The sequence below is a fragment of the Arachis ipaensis genome, chromosome B5 (genome assembly GCF_059453495.1).
Source record: "Arachis ipaensis isolate K30076 ecotype BB chromosome B5, ASM5945349v1, whole genome shotgun sequence".
NCBI lineage: Eukaryota > Viridiplantae > Streptophyta > Magnoliopsida > Fabales > Fabaceae > Arachis > Arachis ipaensis.
The window spans coordinates 155,248,240-155,266,817 of record NC_142440.1 but is presented as its reverse complement, the minus strand read 5'-3'; the positions used below and the strand labels follow the sequence as shown (position 1 = coordinate 155,266,817).

The window sequence follows — 18,578 nt, the reverse complement described above, 5'->3', positions numbered from 1 at the left end:
TTGCGACAACGGCAGGAGTAGGCCGGTGGCTCGACAGAAGTGAGAGAGTGATCTCGATACGATGAGAGAAGGGGGAGCTCGAGTTCAAAGATGACTGAAGGGAGTGCTGCGCGTTGTAGAGTTAGGGTTGGGTTGGTAATGGTTAGGGCTCCTGAAGCCAAACGACGTCGTTTTTTCAAAAATTTTGAAAACTGACCAGATCACGATTCGGTTTGACCGATCGATTTTTGGCTAGTTTGACGGTCTAGCAACGATTTCTTTTATTTTGCGATTTTAACATCCATTAAATTGTTATTTTTATCAATTTAAGGTTCGACCGGTTCAACCGACCAGTTCAAACTGATTTTCATAACCTTGGTGGATAACTCATCAGTGGACTTCATTAATATTCAGTTTTTTGGTTTCACAGGCCGAGCCTTTTTCATAATTGAGCTTTAATTTAAACGGGCCAATAAAAATCAACGGTATTATAACTGGATTAACAGTCAAATTAATTTCTAAAAGATAAAACGTTCTTTAAATTCATTCTTAAAATATTTTTTCAATTAAATTAGTCTATCAAAAATTAAAATTTAATCCTATTTGTCCACCAGTTACTCTATTAATAATTTTCTTCAAATATTGATGTTAAAAAGGTATGAGAGAGCGATAGAGAAAATGTTTGTGTATATTCAAGTTGTATCAAATGATACAATATAGAAAGATATTTATAAAGGTTTAGAGAATCAAAATCATAAAGATATAATATCCTATAATAAATATTTAGATATACTAAATAATTATAATGAAAGGTAATTAATTCTAATATATTCTAACATCCCGCTCAAACTTAAGTGACAATTTGAGTTTGAAACTTATTTAAAATAACGAAATAAAAAATGCATAAATTGATAAAATGGGTGCATATGGAACTGTTAGAAAAAAGTGTATATGAAACTGCCGGAAGGAAGCGCGGACGGAATTGCCAGAAGGAAGTGCAGACAGAATTGCCACAAGGAAGTGCAGATAAAACTGCCACATGCACTACAAAAAAATCTGTTTAAAATGGCATTTATATTATGGCGGTTCTAAAAAATTGCCATAATATTCAGATATTATGGCATTGGATCTTAGTGCCATAATTAATTTGTATAAAATGGCAGTTTTAAGAGATTTTGGTGATTCTAAACCGCCATTATCAGTGCCCATTATTTAAAATAGTCTCAAACTCTGATTCAACCCTAGAATTATATACCAAAACAAAAATGACGCTGCCACTGTGTTAGAAGAAGGACGAAAATGACGTGGTCACTCTGATCTGCTCCGGTGACGATCTACTCCAGCGCCGATCTTCTCAACAGCGTTCTCCTCTGACCAGAATCTCCTCTCCATCGAGATTCTGTGTTGTGAACCAAAACTCTCTCCTTATCTCCTTTAGTGACGATCTCTCGAGCGATAATCTCCTATGGCGATGTTCTCCTCCGGCGGCGCGTTCTCCTCCTCCGTCAAGATTTTCTCTAGATCTGTGAGCTTCTCCTCCTTTTTCGAGCTTCTGCTCTGCTAGCTTCTCCTCATGCATTGACGTGCCTTCTCCTCCTCGATCTATTTCTCAGTTTGCGTTCTAACTTCTCACTTCTAGATCTGTAACTAAATTCACATCCTCTTTTTCTAATTACTTCAATGATTGCAGGAATGATGCATGGACAGATCAATGGCGGCGTGAATTTGATTCACAAACATTTAGTAATAATGCATTGATTGCACTCTATGTGTTTGTTATTTTGCTTCTTAAAAATTGCTTCTGTTAGTTCTGTATTTGGCTGTATCTCCCAGTTTAAGACCTGGAGTTTGTTCTTCGTTGCAATTGAGTTTCAAGGATTTTGTGATTTAACTTAAATTCTGCTTGTTTAAAACTGGATAAGTTATTGGTTGCTTGAATTCTTTCTATGTTTCGATTATTGATAGCAGTTGGTCCTTCTTGGAAGAAGGATCAAACATTGTTAATCCTGCTGGTAGCCAAGGTTGTCCGGATAAATACTTAACTTTCTATTTGCTAGAATATGTCTAGTTAAGTTTTCATTCTCATGCTAAACAAGTATTCGTTGATACTTCTATTTCATATGATGAGGAACACATAGATTCTTTGTACTACTTAGAACAATATTATTTTGATGATGAGGAACATGATCATGTGTTTCTAGAACAAGGAATGGATTCTGAGAGTGAATGCATATTTCTCATTCTCTGCTTTCACAGCTTCTTGCTATTAACTACCTTCACAGATTCCTCTTCACCTTCACCATGAAGAAGAAGCAGCCGCTTGCATCTCTCTTGCTGCTAAAATAGAAGAGACACAAGTTTCACTTCCTCTTGATTTACAAGTATGATTAATTCTATTAGAAGAGACATCATTTGGGTTAGTTGATGTATTTCCAGTTGAAGACTGCAAACATGCTTTGCATGAGGTTGTTTTTTTATTATATTTTTAATGATAATATGTATGTATATATTTACTTATTTGAACCTGTTCCATCATTGGCTTCTGACACCTATTTGTTGCTGTTTCTGTGTTTTAACTTTTAAGTCTCTAGCAGAGATCAATTTACATTTGACAGAGGCACAGAATACTGGAGGTACTTCTTACTGTGAATGATATGATGTTAATATTGTTCTTTGATGCTGAAAGGATTTACTATTTGTCATGTGTTTCGTCCGAACAGAATCAGATGGCATTTTATTCCCAAAATCTAGTCTGAGAAATTCTCCTTGTGGCAATAGCACCAATTTCCATACTTCTTTAGTTGCCTTGCTTTGCATGTTTAGAAACTTCCATTCTGATGTTTATTGGGGGGCCATTTTTTTAGTGGTACTATTAATCAACTTTTCATTTGTGCACTCAAGGAATTGTTGGTTGTTGTTAGTTCTTTGCTTTTAAACTCACATTTTTTGTGTGTAATTTGTGTGTATGCATTCTTTTATTTATGGGTTCACTTGGTTCTTATTTATCTATGAATCTTGCTTTCCTTATTCCTAGGAGTTTGTTTTCCTTTGGGAAAGGGCATGTACCGTGTGCTTTATATTCCTGAAGATGAAGCTGTTCTCTTGAATTCTAGGGAGAATGCGCCTTACATGATCTGTGTTGAAGTATTGAGATGTGACATGATAATGTATTACTTCAATAGTAATCCCCATGAGTTTTAAAGAATATAGCAGTTCATAAAATGAGAAACATATTTCTGATATATTCCCTTCACTACAAAACATTTATCATAGCAATTCCAAGGACACGTCCAGTCCTCATAAACTTTCCAAAGGTGGAATTCCCTTGGCAAATGGAGATGCTCTCTTGCCAAAACCACCACCATGGGCTTATCCATTGTGGACAACACAAGAGGTTTATCGTAATAGCAATGATAGGATGTCATTAAGTTTTTAATTTGAGAAGACTGGCCAAGTTATCTTATTACAATAATATAATGAGTAACTCGAATAATTAAGTTACTCATGCATGCAGTAGGTAGATTGTTGATATTAATCTGTAATGCGGATCCATGACTTCATTTAGTTAAAGATTATGCGTTGATTATGCATTTCACACTGGTTAGTTCCACTTTGCTTGGGGATATTGCCATTGTCGGTTTATTAAGTCTTTGGACATCCCTCTTCCCTTCTGCTAGCTTTTGGTATTAATTTAGACCTACTCAGTTTTGAGATGTGTTAGACCCTAATCTATTGTTGTTATTGGGCCACTGTAGATGCCAGCCCTAGGTTTAGAGTTTGTGTGTTGTGTCCATTGCTTGGAGATATGGGCATGATAGCCTTTATAATTGCTTGGGCTTCTCACCCCCCACCAGCTAGCTTCTGGGGTTGTTAGATCTACACAACTCTAAAACAGACCATGACATGTAGATAATTCATTTCTTTGTATGATTCCTCCCAATCAATGTTATTGTAATAGTTTTTGCTGACATTTCAACTTTTTTAGGCGGCGGCTGCTAAAGGGGAAGCACCTCTTGGACTTCCTTTGAAAGGTGCTGGTCAGGATTCATCAGATGCACAATCAAGGGTAAGACATGTTGTAGAAGTTCTTGAGTATTCTTGAGTATTCTTCTTTTCGAACAACTAAAAAACAGTCTGTTAACTTGTGTTAGAGCAATTATAGTGTGAGCTTTATTCATTTTTTGGTTAACTTTATTTAATTGCTTTTTGGAAATCACAAACTGTTTTAGAAGTTACTATTAATTAAACTAACTTTTAAGATTAAACTAGAAAGTATCTACAAAAGTTACCACTTAAATGCTATGCAGTCATCAGTTACAGGGTTCGGGCAAAGAATCAAGCAAAATTTACGCCGCAAGAAGTGCCCAAAAATAATTGGCAACGAGTTATTACTTATTAGTAAAGCACTTTTTAATTCTAAAATTTTTGCATGCTTATTTGCAATATTTGGAAAACCAATTCCTAGTTTCCTAATTCCTACAGATTCGGTACAGAGCAAATTTGATATATATTAGCCAATTTTTTCTTTAGTAATAGGAAAATGATATGACCTTATTAGATAATAATTTAAAAATAATAATAATGAGCAGCAATTTTTTCCAAAAGAAAGCTAGCAGCATTAACAATGAATAAAGGTAGGTTTTTTTTGTCTCTCTTCCAATTAGAAGTACTCTAGAGCAATAGCAATAGCAATAGCAATGCTTTTTTATTGCACAATCCTGACAAATAATAATATTATTATCTTGGTTTATGTGTTTCTTTTTTCATTGGCTTTACTATTTCTCTTTAAATTTTTGTTCGTTTCAGGATTCCCAAATCTGTTCTCAGTACCCATCCATTTGTTCTTACAACATTATCAAGCTTGAATTCTGAGTTTCTTTCTGAGGCATCTGTAAATGGTATGTATGATAGCATGGAAAAATACTAATAATTTTCTATTTTTCGTAAATATTCATATACTTTTTGTTGGTTGAGCAATGAAATGTAGGAAGGAAGATATGATAAAATAAGCTAATGAATAGTATGAAGTTTGATATTCATTTTATTTGATATATTTTTGTCACAGAAGAAAAAGCATCAAATACAGATGAAATAGTATGAAGTTTGATATTCATTTTGTTTGATATTCATTTTTGATATATTTTTGATATTCAGGGGTTGTTGGTCTGACTCCAGAGTGAAAGCAACTCTATGTTAGCATATCAGTTATTAGCGTTGTTGAATTATCCATGTAAACTATGAAACATGAATAGCATGATGAAATTTCTCTGTGCTTTGGTTTGGTTTTTTTTATATTTATCTTTTACTTTTACAATTATTTATACTTTCCTCTGTTGCAGCATACTTACAGGCTTCCTTTAATTCATGGTAAGTGTGTTTTATACTTTCCATATCGTAATGAAATTATAGTTTCCTCTTCATACCTTTTATCACAGCATTTATTCTGTCTTGCTTAATTCTCCTTTTCAACATTCTTGTTTGTTGACACTCCTTTTCTGCACAACGTAATTTACTAATCAATTCATTGTATTTAATAGTCTACCATGGTGTGGTGTTTTACTTTTTTGCTTTTGGCAATTGGCGGATTTTTTTTTTTTGTAGATGGACGACAGTCCAACCACCGAAACTGTGAACACCATGACTGCCGAGAAGCAGTATCTAGCAAAATTACTTATATGGGAGAAAATCACTTGTATGGATCAAATTAGTCATGTTAGTTGTATGGTAAATTATGTCTATAATCTTAATTATTAAACTACCCTTTAGCTTTTCTAATCTGTTCTCATTATGTTCTTCCTATAATATTTCTTAAATCATGTAGCCAAAACAAGAAATTAAAGGGGATCTTGATCATGGTAAGAGGATATTGCAGTGCTCTTAACAAAATCCAACCTGGTGCCATATCCAAGGTATGTTTATTCTATTCTATTTTCCATGGAATCAGTCATATTCTATGCTCATCTGGTTTCACATTGTTCTTATTGATTATCACGACTAATTGTTGGACTTGAATTGGTTTATTAGGTGGTTGAAGCCCCCAGTGATGTTGATGTTTTTCCTGATGGAAAAGCACTATCTATGTATCAATACTTTGAAAATGTGAGGAACTTTCTTGTTGCTCTTGAGAGATTGGGGCTTCCCACTTTTGAAACTTTTGATTTGGAACAGGTGATTATTACTTTTTTTTATTATTATAAAAGAAATGATAAATGAAAGTATTATAAAAGAGATTGGGGCTTCCCACTTTTTTTTTTTAATTATTACTTAGCTGGTGGAAGAGGCATGAATTCAATTAGCAGGTTGCTAAGTGGTATTTACTAGTTTCCTCACTCTCTGATATTCTAATAACAATTAATATATTCTATACTCCCCGCATCATGCAAATTTTTTCATCGGGTAAGTTTGTGCGTTGCCTCAATTTAATGTCGTGTGTGAGTTATCTTTAAGTAGTTCTTTTGCTTAATGCTTCATTATTTACAGGAAGGAGGCATAGATGTTTGGGAGCATGCATATTACTTACAGGTAAAATTTCGGGCTTGGTAGGTAACTGGTGATGGCATGATTGCTGTAATGACATTATTGAAGGCCTGTTTTTCTTTTTAGTGTGATGGTTATGATTTATGAAATGTTGTGTTAGCAGAATATTGTGTGAGAAAATCTGCTTCCTTTCTTAATATATTCTTGATGATTTCATTGATTGAGATGTCTCTTCATTATAAGATGAAACTAAATGAGTAAATGACCATTTTCTCATAGGAAGCTAGAGCTTTACTAGGAAACCTTGAATATCAGAAGGGTAATTTTGTTTATTATGTTTTTAAATTATATTTTTGTTGTAGGAAGTGAATCAAGAGAGTGAAATTTCATCGCCAAAAGAGTTAGGAAGTAGGTCTTCTAGAGCAAGCAATAGAGCAGCATGAAATATGATGGAGATTTTATGTATTAAGAGTTACATGTTATGACATTTATAGTTGAAAACATATGTTATGTTTGATACTTTGTATAAGAGTTATTACTTTTGATTTCTAATACTAAAAAATCATATATTATGTTTAATACTTTGTTTCTGAGTTATATAATATTTTGTTTATGGATTATGATTTCTAATAATAAATATTATTTGTTTAATACGATAAAAACGAGGGTAAAATTGCATTTTTAAACGATAAAAAAGTGTCACTGTTAGGGTTAAAACGACGGTTCAAAAATGACATTTTAACCAATCAAAAGCCACTTTGTAAGGGTAAAAACGACAGTTCAAAAATACCATTTTAACCGACTGAAATGCCAATATTAGGGTAAAAATGGCGGTTCAAAAATACCATTTTAACCGACTAAAATGCCATTCTGTGAGGGTAATAATGACGGTTTAAACTGCCATTTTAACCAATCCTTAAATCGCCGTTTTAACCTGGAAATAACGGCGGTTTGAACCGCCATTTTAACCCAGTAAAAAACTGCCGTTTTAACCCAGTAGAAAACCGCCGTTTTAACCTCAGGAAATTGTGGCGGTTTTTAGAAAACCGCTGTAATAACCAAAATGGTGCTCTGAATTACGGCGTTTTTCAAAACCGCCATACTTGGTAATAATGGCGGTTCAAACCGCCGTAATTACCCAAAAAACCGTCGTTTTTACCCAAATTTTTTGTAGTAATGGAAGTGCAGACGAAACTGCCACAAGGAAGCGTAGACGGAACTGCTATAGAGAAACGCAGACAGAACTGCCACAAGGAAAGTGCAGACAGAATTGTCGCAAGAGTGGCCAATTGTCGAAAACTTCTGAAAAGATGGCAAATTGCCGAAAATTTGTTGAAAAGTGACAAAGTGCGAGGAGATGACAAACTATCAGAAGGTGACAAAAATATATGGTTTCTCCATGAGAATAAGTAAGTAGTGAATGAGCTAATCGGTTAGGTTAGAAAGTATCAAAGTATTGACAAAAGAGAAGGAAAAAAATGACACGGAAGAAAAGTATAAAAAATATGGTGATTTTATCAGAAGAAAAACAACTTATCCTCCTTAAGAAGGATACCATGACTCTGATACCATGTTAGAAAGGTATGAGAGAGCGGTAGAGAAAACGTTTGTATGTATTCAAGTTGTATCGAATAATACAATATAAAAAGATATTTATAAGTGTTTAGAGAATCGAAATTATAAAGACATAATATCCTATAATAAATATTTAAATATGCTAAATAATTCTAATGAAAGATAATTAATCTTAATATATTCTAACAATTGATATTGTAAAACGTTAATTGACAATATATATAGAGTCCCGCTAGGGAGACAATGAAGTTTCTATACAATGTATACAATGGGCTATTTATATAGCCCAAATTAAATTAATGATCCCAATTTATCCTAATTACTATCCCTAAATCAAATTACCCTCAATTTACCATTGTTGACCATCCATGACCCTAACCCTCAAAAACATCACTGTCGCTGCTCCCAAACCCCCTCCGCCGCGTCATTGTAGTTGGTAACCACCTCCCTTCGCCGCGCACCCGCCTTTCGCGCGACCCGCATCAGCTCCGACGCGAACTGCATCGGCGACTCCTGTTCGCGACCATACACCATCGCCGGCAGCATCCGCATCGCAACCTTGGCGCTGAACCACCAGTCCGTCACGCCGAGCACCGCCCAATGACCCTAACCCTCAAAAACATCATTGTCGCTGCTCCCAAACCCCCTCTGCCGCGTCACTGTAGTTGGTAACCACCTCCCTTCGCCGCGCACCCGCCTTTTGCATGACCCGCATCAGCTCCGACGCGAACTGCGTCGGCGACTCCTGTTCGCGACCATACACCATCGCCGGCAGCATCCGCATTGCAACCTCGGCACTGAACCACCAGTCCGTCACGCCGAGCACCGCCCAATTCCCGCGCTTGTACGCTGTTGCTTGAAGCATCCCCGTGCCACTGTTCGCAGCGGAGGATCCACGCCTTGGGTCACCGGCTGACGTGGACCATTCACCGGAACCATCACGAACAACATAACCAGAGCGTCGTCGATCATCCAGGGTAAGTGGGCTAGTTTCTTCATTTCATGATTCATCATTGCTGTTGCATCTTGTTCTAGAGACAGATTGTGTTGCTGGGATGGTTGATCCCTTATTGGATGGTTACATTAGTAGGGTATTGGATGGTTGGTCTGTATGATAGATCCTTTGATTATTTAATTGGATGGTTATTTCAATATGTTATCGGATGGTTGGTTTTCGTATTCAATTTCATGCTTGCCTAAACAAGGTTTTTCTCTTAAGTAAAAATGGTTACTATTGGGACATTTTGCTGATTGATTTTGATGATCGTGAATACTGGTTTGATTTTATTATGTTAAAGTCTTCTTTGAATCAGCTTATGGTTGCATGCTATTTTTTTTCCCTTTCTTGGTTTGCTTTTGTTAGGTAAACAAATGCATGTTTGATGCTCAAATGGGGTTATAATCTGAGATAGTAAGTACCGATTTTTTACTGAAATAGATGGCTAATTTATTATCTATTCGGATGGCTGTTTTTCGCTATAAAAACTGCTTTATGGGGCTGCGATGTTGTTGCATTGTATGAAAATAATTTATCTTGGTGGCTGTTATAGTTTTAATTGATTGACCAGGTCTGTGTGACCAATTAAATTCCTGCTAAAAATTATCACTTGCATGGCAAACAGAAAATGGATTTACATATACGGTTGGTGATTACATCTTTATGCTTTACTTTTTTTTCGTATCCTAATGGAAAGAAGGAAGCATGTTGGGGGTTACGGTTCTTGAGAAATAAGGCTAATAACATGAAGCAGGGGTTCATAAACATTGACATTAGCTTCAAATGAGAAAAGGAGTTTAAATTAAGAAATGAATGGGAGCAAAAAGCAATGAGTAAAGAAAACAAATCTGTTGAATGGGTATGAAAGAGGTTTAATGTGATCAAAGGTGCTGCCTTATGGGGTCTTGATGACAACCAATAACTAGAATTTTGTTGGATTGAATGCAGGGGATGGCTTGCGGAATAGAAGCATTGAAAATAAAGCTGTGATTGTTAGATAAAGGGAAGAATGTTTGGCCAGCAATTACAGAAGGAAAGGTAAAGCCTGTCGTGTACAAATACTTCCCTCTCTCTGAGGCAGCGGGGCACATTGCATCATAGCTAAAAAGCAGCCAACATGTTGAGAAGATATTGCTTGCTCCATGAATTTCTTTGTTCTATAATACTGAACAATGTAAATGATAACATACTATAAATTTTCTGATTTTGTTAATCTTTATGTTATATATATGAACTCAAGAACCTATAAAGCTGTGATTTACAATAAGAGAAAACGTGTTCTTATTTGTGTACAATGGGTTGGCAAAAAGCACAAAAAACTGAATGTTTGAAAAGCTTTAAAAAAAATACAAGAAAAAGAGCATTAGATTGGACTATGTCTATTGTGGGCAAAAGTTGAAATAAAATAGTACTAAACTACTAATCATAGTAAGACTGAAGCTAATATCCAACTTAATTTTGTCTTCAATAAATATATGTCAAACTAGTTAGAGACACGGAGCTACACTTTCTAATGTTATGTGGTTGCATGCTTAAGGATACTGTTTTTTTCTTCAATGTGTGGATAGCTGGCTATGGACCAAAAATAAAAATGCTAGAGAAATTAGAGAGCAAAGTCAATTTCTTTGTAGGATCTCAAATAGGAAGTAACGGCTATGTTCAGTGACCACTAATCCTAATTTGTCTTTTATTATGCGTTTATGAATACAATTACAACTTCTTTATTAACTTATTTTTTCCTCCGAAAGAAACATAATAATAAATAGAACATCCAAATTACAATGAAAATAACCATCGTCCTACCTAGTAAAATGAACATCCGGCCTATTTTAGTTTCTCTTTTAATTTTTTGTTTACATGAACACAATAGGATCATAAATTATACTATAAATTGTATACCCACAGTAATCATCCACTTTAGAATGAAAAGAACCATCCGCAATCATACTAAAATGAACATCCGCCTCAGTTTAAATGGCTTAAAGTATAGTACATGATTTATCTCAATCATTGATGCCAAAAAGAAAGGGCAATGAATAAGAGCAATATAAACATAGTAGTACAAACTATGGTGAGAGGAGCCTTTGCTGGAAGTTCTTATCCACTCTTATTTTTGTAGTGAACTCCTTTGATAATTCCATTTTTTTCTAATAGAGATGTGACAGTTCCTTGTTCTAATTTTACACTGCAAAACATAGTAGTACAAAACAAAATTAAACCAACTTAAACCTGCGATTCATGACAAAACAAAATTAAACTATATTCCAAACTTGATGACCAAGATCTGTCTCATCACTTCCAACTTGAATAAGATTCGAAACTTGCATGGCATTCATTCTCAAATAAATACACAAATCCAAAACAAAATGAATTATGTATCGCACGATGAACTAAATAGCAATTATAGAAACCTTCACTAAGCAACCAAATTAATTCAACACACATACAAATTAAGCCAATCATCATAAACATTTTGACATGGAAGCACATACATAAAAAATCACATGCTGAAATTACTATATCTTTGTCAATTTAATAAACAATTTCAGCAATAATATTAATAATATAATATCAATAACCAATTTTGTTATTAATAGAATATATTAACAAGTTTACAGGGGCTGCTGCATTCATCAATAGGAGCATCGGTGATTACTCATTGAGGAACAAGATGTTCAATGAAACTAAGTCTTGTGCTTATACATACAAGATAAAGAAAAATTAGAATAAATAAATACATACATACGTACTATGTACGAGATTACAAACTCTAAAAAGTTTCAAGCAACATATACAACATTTACAACATGTTTAAATGGCTTAACATATACAACATTTAAATCAACCAAATTTAACATATACAATATTTACATCTAATTTTTTTATGATTGTCCATTAGTAGAGTGTAATATAAATGATCTTCAACTAAAGTAGTAAATCTCTTTCAAAATATCCAGCAAGTCCTCCCTGCACAATAAAGTTACAAATTGGGGTAATACTATGGTGAGGAGTGTTTTTGAATGAAGAGTGAAAATGGTTCTTTTTATAAAGGTAAAGGTAAAAAAAAAAAGAAAAAAAGATCATGTGTAATGCACATGTCCTATATTAATCTTGATTTTTATCATCTCTGATGATTAATCCATTCATTTTTTCTTGTCTTGAGTGAAATAAATAAGTAACGAACGCTCTTTACTTGAACAGTTTTGTATCTTTGGCTAACATCTCCATCATCACATCCTGTATACCTCATTTTTTTCATGCTACTATTTTAAATTATGCAGTCAATTAGCTATTTATTTATTTATTTTAAAAAAGATAAATAAATTATTTTTACCTCTTGAGAAAAATACTCAAGGTTTGTTAAATCATCTATTTAATCTTGGTCTATGGGGTTAATGGTGTAAATAGCAAAAAAGTGGCTTCCAAATGCTCAACTTTTGCCACGGCTCTAGAGTTTCTGTGTAAGAAGAAGCTGTATCCGATTGAATATCATGTTTAAATGGCTTAATTCAGATTCAACTTTAATTCAACCAAAATTAAACAAAATCCAATCTAAACCACATAATAAAAGAAACATGCGGAGTATGAGCATGCACAATCTAGTAAATCAAGTAACAAAGCAATAGCATAAAGTAGATAAATATCCACTTTGTCCATAAAAATAACTACTGCATATAGTACTTGAACCTTAGATTCGCACCCAATTTCAAATGAAGCTACATTATGTTGAGTTATAACTATTTTTGGATTTCAAAAAACTAATAACAATCACAAGATCAGGAATTGAACTTTTATATTTGGTCTACATAGCAGTTCATAACATTTACATCAATTAAAATCTAACATCAATCACATTAAACAGCCAAACCCAAAATCAAAGAACATCTGAAATTTAGGTATCAAACAAACATACACTATAGAGTAGATAGCTTTATACTGACCTTTTGTAGTCCAAGAGGGGGACGAAGAGAAGCATCGCGATCAGGCAGAGAAAATGGTGGCATTGGATTCGTTGACGGCAAACCACAGGCGGCGCAAAGAAGACGCGGCGTTCAGAGATGAGTATGATGCGACACAGGTCCGCGCGGGCGTGTGGATGTCTAGCGGCCAGGCGACGGCAATGGAGAGCTCTTAGTCGACGACAGACGCTTGACGGTAGCACAAGGGAGGCACACGGGACGATGGCAGCAGTGAACACCAAGCATGAAGGGAAGATTCCAATCGTGCGGGAGGACCGGTTGGGTAGAGCCGACTGCTCAAGTTGCAGCGGACTTCATGGAGATTGGTTCTCTAGTGCCGGCAGTGGGACTCTCTTCAATGGCTGCTCGTCAAATTGGGGGAAGGAATTTCTGCTAGGTCAAAAGGAGAGGGAGTTAGATGAAGGAGGTAACAACAAATAGAAAATCCTAATTTTCTTTTAATTTGAAATTTAAAATAAATGATAATTAATTATTTTAATTAATCATTTGATTTTAATTACAAAATTATCCTCATTGTACATATTGTAGAGCAATTACATTGGCTCCTCATACTTTTCCATCTATATAATACCTAACATGTCTAATTGGAGATTAACTAAATATGTTTATGAAAATTTATTAATTTAGTTATTTTTTCCAATTACATAAACGGTATTCTTAATATGACATAACGACTAAATAGATAAATTTTTATAAGTATATTTTGTCAGTATCCAATAATTAAACATGTTAAGTGTCATATATATTATACAAAAATTATAAATAAAGTATTAAAAAATAAATATGATTAATTTATAATTTTTAAAAAACTAATTTAATTGATAAAATTTTTTAAAAATAAATTTAAAAAACATCTCATTTTTTAAATTAATTTGACTATTAATCCTATTATCACCGGGTTATCAGCATCTTGGTTATTTATCTACAAAAAATTGAAAAATAATAGAAAATTAACTTAAATTTAGCTCAATGCATTATTTGACCCATTTTAATGGCTACATTTATCATCCGCCCTTCTTAGTTTGTTGAGAAAAATTATAATATATTCGCCCTAAGGAGTAATACCTAGTAAATTAAACACCCATGTGAAGCTCGTGAATGAATATGATACTTACTTTATTAGTAGTTAGTTCATTTAAATGACCCGAACCACCTTGATCTATATTTTAATTGGGTCAAAATAACTCAGCATTTATCTATTTTGATTGTTTAAGTTCTTCGAGATGCTTCGTTATAATTGATTGACACGTTGAGCCTCCTGCACATGCTATGCTTTGAAGCAAGAAACCAAAACATGTATTAAAATTGCCACCACCTAATATTCATGCTTATCCTTTTGACAATGCAAGTTCTTAGGGTTTTACTAGGAGGAGCACTAGATAAACAATAACTATTTTAAATAATATGAATAATTATTAATTAAATAAAAATATATTATTATATTTTTAAATTATTTATTTAAATTTTAATATTAAAATAATTATTTATATATCTAATAAAATAAATATTTAATATATCTATTATTTACATTATTTAATATTTTTATTGTCTATCTATATTTATTTTTCTTTTACTATTTATGAAAAATCCACAAGAACCACGAAAAGCGACAATGCAATGCAATCCAATACGAACGACATATATAGCATATAATTAAATTCGTAATATTACCTATTTTCCTAAGTTCTACATTATATATATCATCTTTAATTTTTCTGAACACCAATATCGATGATATTCTTTTGCTCCAAAAAATTAATGAAAGGACTTGTTAATATCATAGACAAGAAATTCCAACGACATGATTCATATGCTCCATAAAATTAAGTTTTAAGATTTCATAAAAAATTTTTTATAAAAATTTAAATTAATAAAAAAAACATAAATTATATTTGTAACAAAAAGATTCCGTAAGTAATTTTTGTTTGCTTGTTTTTTGTCATTTACGGTTAAAAATATAATAATTTATATATTTTTTATTAATTTAAATTATAAAAAAATAATATTATAATATGATATCAAAATTTTTATGATCTAAATATCTAAATTTTAATTCTTTTTATTTTCCAAGACAAAATAAAAAATAAAAAAAATAAATGAAAAAAGTTATATGCAAAATAAGATTATTATAGATATTAAGTTAACTATGATTATTTTGTATTATAACATTACTGATTACTCCATTTTTAACAACTCTAATTAATAATTTATTTATTTATTTTCTCCTTAGATATATGCAAATGTTTTACACGCGCGCAACTATTTTATTACATGCTTAACTTGACCTTCAGAACGTAGCCCGTATAATTAACAAGGTAAACAAAATCAAAATCTTACCTAAAATAAAAAAAGTTAATTAAATACGTGAAATCGTAATAAGATTTAAATAATATTTAATATAAATTTTGTAAAATTTATTAGTTTATTTAAAATTATAATATTAAAAAATTTTATCAGTTAAATCGAAATTCTAAGAAAAGAGTTAGTTTAATTCGAATATATCTAGAGACATGTATATATGTCTCTTTATTATTGTACAAGAAGAAAAAAAATTACTTTAATTTTAATAAGGAAAAGTATAGGTAACTAATAATATTTTTGAACAATGTGTGAATAATGTGAATTAATAGGGTTAAAAGAATAAATTAATCTTAAATTTAATTAGTAGCATTAAATTAGAATGTAATGTATTTTTATTTGATTGGTGATTATTCATATTGTTTAAAATAGTCATTATTTACCTAACACTCCTCTTTTAATAATTCTCTTGAACCACCACGAATAACAACACGAGAACGTTGACATGCAAGTAAAGTGCACTTCTCGATGAAAAATATTTCCTTACTCATTTCAATTAACAAATAATAATGAGGTTCTTATGAACAATCATGTGCATAATTAATTACATTTGCAACTTTTTTTTCTTAAAATTATTTTTAAATTAAGACTATGATTTTAATTTAAACATATTAATTCTTGTTATATAATAATTAATAAAGAAAATTTGGTCTATTATATAAAGATAAATTTATGCATTGTCAAGATTAATTTACTATTATTATTATTAAAAATGTAATGTTTTATAGTTATTTTGAAACCTGTTGAGTACATTAACTAGACATACTTATTGTAAGAAATTTATATTTGAATAATAAGAATAATAAGATAAGTCACAAAAAAAAATTAAATAATAAGAATAAAAATAATAATATAATATATAAAATTTCATGGAAGAACACCATAAAATTAAATAAATAAGTAAACAAATAAATAAATAAAATATTAAAAAATTATCAAAATTTATTTTATTTAATCATCATTTTTAGTTATTAATCCAATTTTTTTTAATTTAATAATTTAATAACATATATCAATCTATATTTTTAAATATTAATAACTAATTAATTAATTATTAAAAATAATAAATTTTGATAATCTTCTAAAATTTCTCGTAAATAAACAAAGGTATACAGACTCCCACTATAAATAGAAGTTGAATCGTAAAGCACAAACACACACAAACACATCAATATTTTCAATTAATAGCTCAAGAAATTAAAAAAAAAAAATCCCATGAAGCTTGCGTTGCTTGCCCTCTTTGCGTTGAGCACCACTCTGCTGCCATTAATCATGGCAGCAGAACAAGTGGTGGACACGAGCGGCAACGCAATTTTTCCTGGCGGAAGATTCTACATTATGCCAAATATTTTTGGCGCCGCTGGAGGTGGAGTCAAATTCGGCAGGACTGGTAACCAAATCTGTCCGGTTACCGTCCTGCAAGATTATTCGGAGGTTATAAAGGGTCTTCCTGTGAAGTTTGCTATTAAGCAAGACATAGGCCCCGGCATAATCTTCACCGGAACCCCACTTGAAATTTCTTTTGAGTACAAACCCGGTTGCGCTGAATCTTCAAAATGGGTGGTTATTGATGATTTGCCAGCACCATATGTAGCTATTGGTGGTGCTGAAAATCATCCTGGGAAGATAATCATTGATGGTAGTTTTAAGATTGAGAAAGTTGGAACATTCAGTTACAAGCTTATTTTTTGTCCCAGTATAACTGCACCACCTGGTTTGTGTTATGATATTGGGAGGTACGATGATAAGCATGGAAGGCGTTTGATTCTCACGAATAAAGATGCTTATGAACTTGTGTTTGAAGATGCTGGTGTTGTTGACGAACACTACTCTATTGTTGCATGAATCAAATGACCACCATATGCTGCTAGTGGTAGTGTATGTTGATGTTGAAGAATAATATAATAATAATAAATGTGATCTACTAGTAGCTAGGGTTAATTGTCTTGTATCTTGTGATTTGTGACATCTTGCAACTGTTACAATAAGTGTGACAATTGCTCTCTTCTAATTGTCATGTATGTGTTGATGTTTCATCACTTTAATTGATGAATGATTAGTTTGTTGGGATAATGTTAGGTAGACAAAAAAAAACAGCCAGAACTTGTCTTATTTATTATTAATTAAATGTCACAACAATTAATGAATGCTAAATAAAGTAAGTTATGGTTGTTTTTGGCTGATTTTCTTTGGTTACCAAATATTTTTCGTTTGGTAATAAGCTTTTCTTTTGTCTTAATTAATACGTTGCTAAGAACAAAAAAACAAAAAAAACCCAGCTCAATAAAAGGTCTTACAGAGTGGAATGCAAAAAAAGTTCACAAGGTCTAAAAAGAGTGCTATGGGTTAGTAATTTTTGTATTTTTTAATCATCAATAGCATTTTTAATGGTGTAAGATTTCATCCAATAATGATGGGAGATCAATCACTTTTTTTTTATGGTTAATTGCTAACCACAAAACATAAAAATTACTTATCCCTAGACTTTTTCAAAAAAAAAATTCCCATTGTTCAGTTTTTTCCCAAAAACAGGCTTTTTTTTCAATTTTTTAAAAATGATCCAGTCCGTATAACTGGTTGGACTGTTACAAACGGTCAAAATCTAAAAATTGAGTCAGTAAATACGCCAAAAAAATTAGTATAATCCGTAGACTGACACAAATCAGCTTAAGGGATTAGACAATAATAATAATAATAACAACAACGGAAAAAGGTGAATAATATACATTCTAAATGGTGAACTACAAAGTGTCATATGATGAGACACTCTCATGGCTATGAATAATTTGAATTGGAAATCTAGTTTGCAAACTTGATATATATGGGTTCATGCATGCATGCATCTGGCTGGGAATAGTGCCGACACTAGTTTGTCTCCACCCATATAGACATTATGTGGGCATGCATGCATGTTATTACTGCACCAACTGCTAGTAATTGCAGCCATTATTACAGATGTGGGCCTCCAATTAAAGACACTTATGAAGATAAATTTATGCTCATTACATTAGATATTTATTATTTCAAAATACTATATTATTAACACTTTAATATTTAAGTGAACAGTTAAAATTCTTAACCGGTTTTGAGTTAGTTAATTGATTAATCGGTGATATGTGTATGTATGTGATGGTTTGTATGTGAAATGATACTTTGTGTCTATTCATGTAACAACAAAAGGATTATGATTATTCACAAAACAACAAAGGGTC

General features: G+C 32.3%; 2 protein-coding genes across 2 annotated transcripts; both read left to right on the top strand.

The window, feature by feature from the left end:
* The first annotated feature begins 2,129 nt into the window (after window positions 1-2,129).
* Window positions 2,130-6,899, top strand: LOC110271654 (kinesin-like protein KIN-14I). The gene is made up of 10 exons (XM_088487503.1): window positions 2,130-2,444; window positions 2,564-2,612; window positions 3,965-4,045; window positions 4,786-4,877; window positions 5,319-5,346; window positions 5,581-5,703; window positions 5,801-5,888; window positions 6,004-6,147; window positions 6,460-6,501; window positions 6,819-6,899. Exons 6-10 carry the CDS (start codon window positions 5,690-5,692, stop codon window positions 6,897-6,899), a joined length of 369 nt encoding a protein of 122 aa, XP_088343629.1. The 5' UTR covers window positions 2,130-2,444; window positions 2,564-2,612; window positions 3,965-4,045; window positions 4,786-4,877; window positions 5,319-5,346; window positions 5,581-5,689.
* A 9,628-nt stretch (window positions 6,900-16,527) lies between these two features.
* LOC107644663 (kunitz-type trypsin inhibitor-like 2 protein) lies at window positions 16,528-17,549 on the top strand. The gene has a single exon (XM_016348574.3). The coding sequence runs from the start codon at window positions 16,582-16,584 to the stop codon at window positions 17,209-17,211; it is 630 nt and encodes a 209-aa protein (XP_016204060.1). The 5' UTR covers window positions 16,528-16,581; the 3' UTR covers window positions 17,212-17,549.
* Window positions 17,550-18,578: the final 1,029 nt, after the last annotated feature.

What these genes read in the sequence shown, in the direction of transcription:
- LOC107644663 (XM_016348574.3), top strand. Translation starts at nt 16,582, where the DNA reads ATGAAGCTTGCGTTGCTTGCCCTCTTTGCGTTGAGCACCACTCTGCTG.
- LOC110271654 (XM_088487503.1), top strand. An exon ending in AACCTGGTGCCATATCCAAG is followed by an intron (nt 5,889 to 6,003) that starts GTATGTTTATTC and finishes TTGGTTTATTAG; the next exon opens with GTGGTTGAAGCCCCCAGTGA. An exon ending in AGCATGCATATTACTTACAG is followed by an intron (nt 6,502 to 6,818) that starts GTAAAATTTCGG and finishes TTTTTGTTGTAG; the next exon opens with GAAGTGAATCAAGAGAGTGA.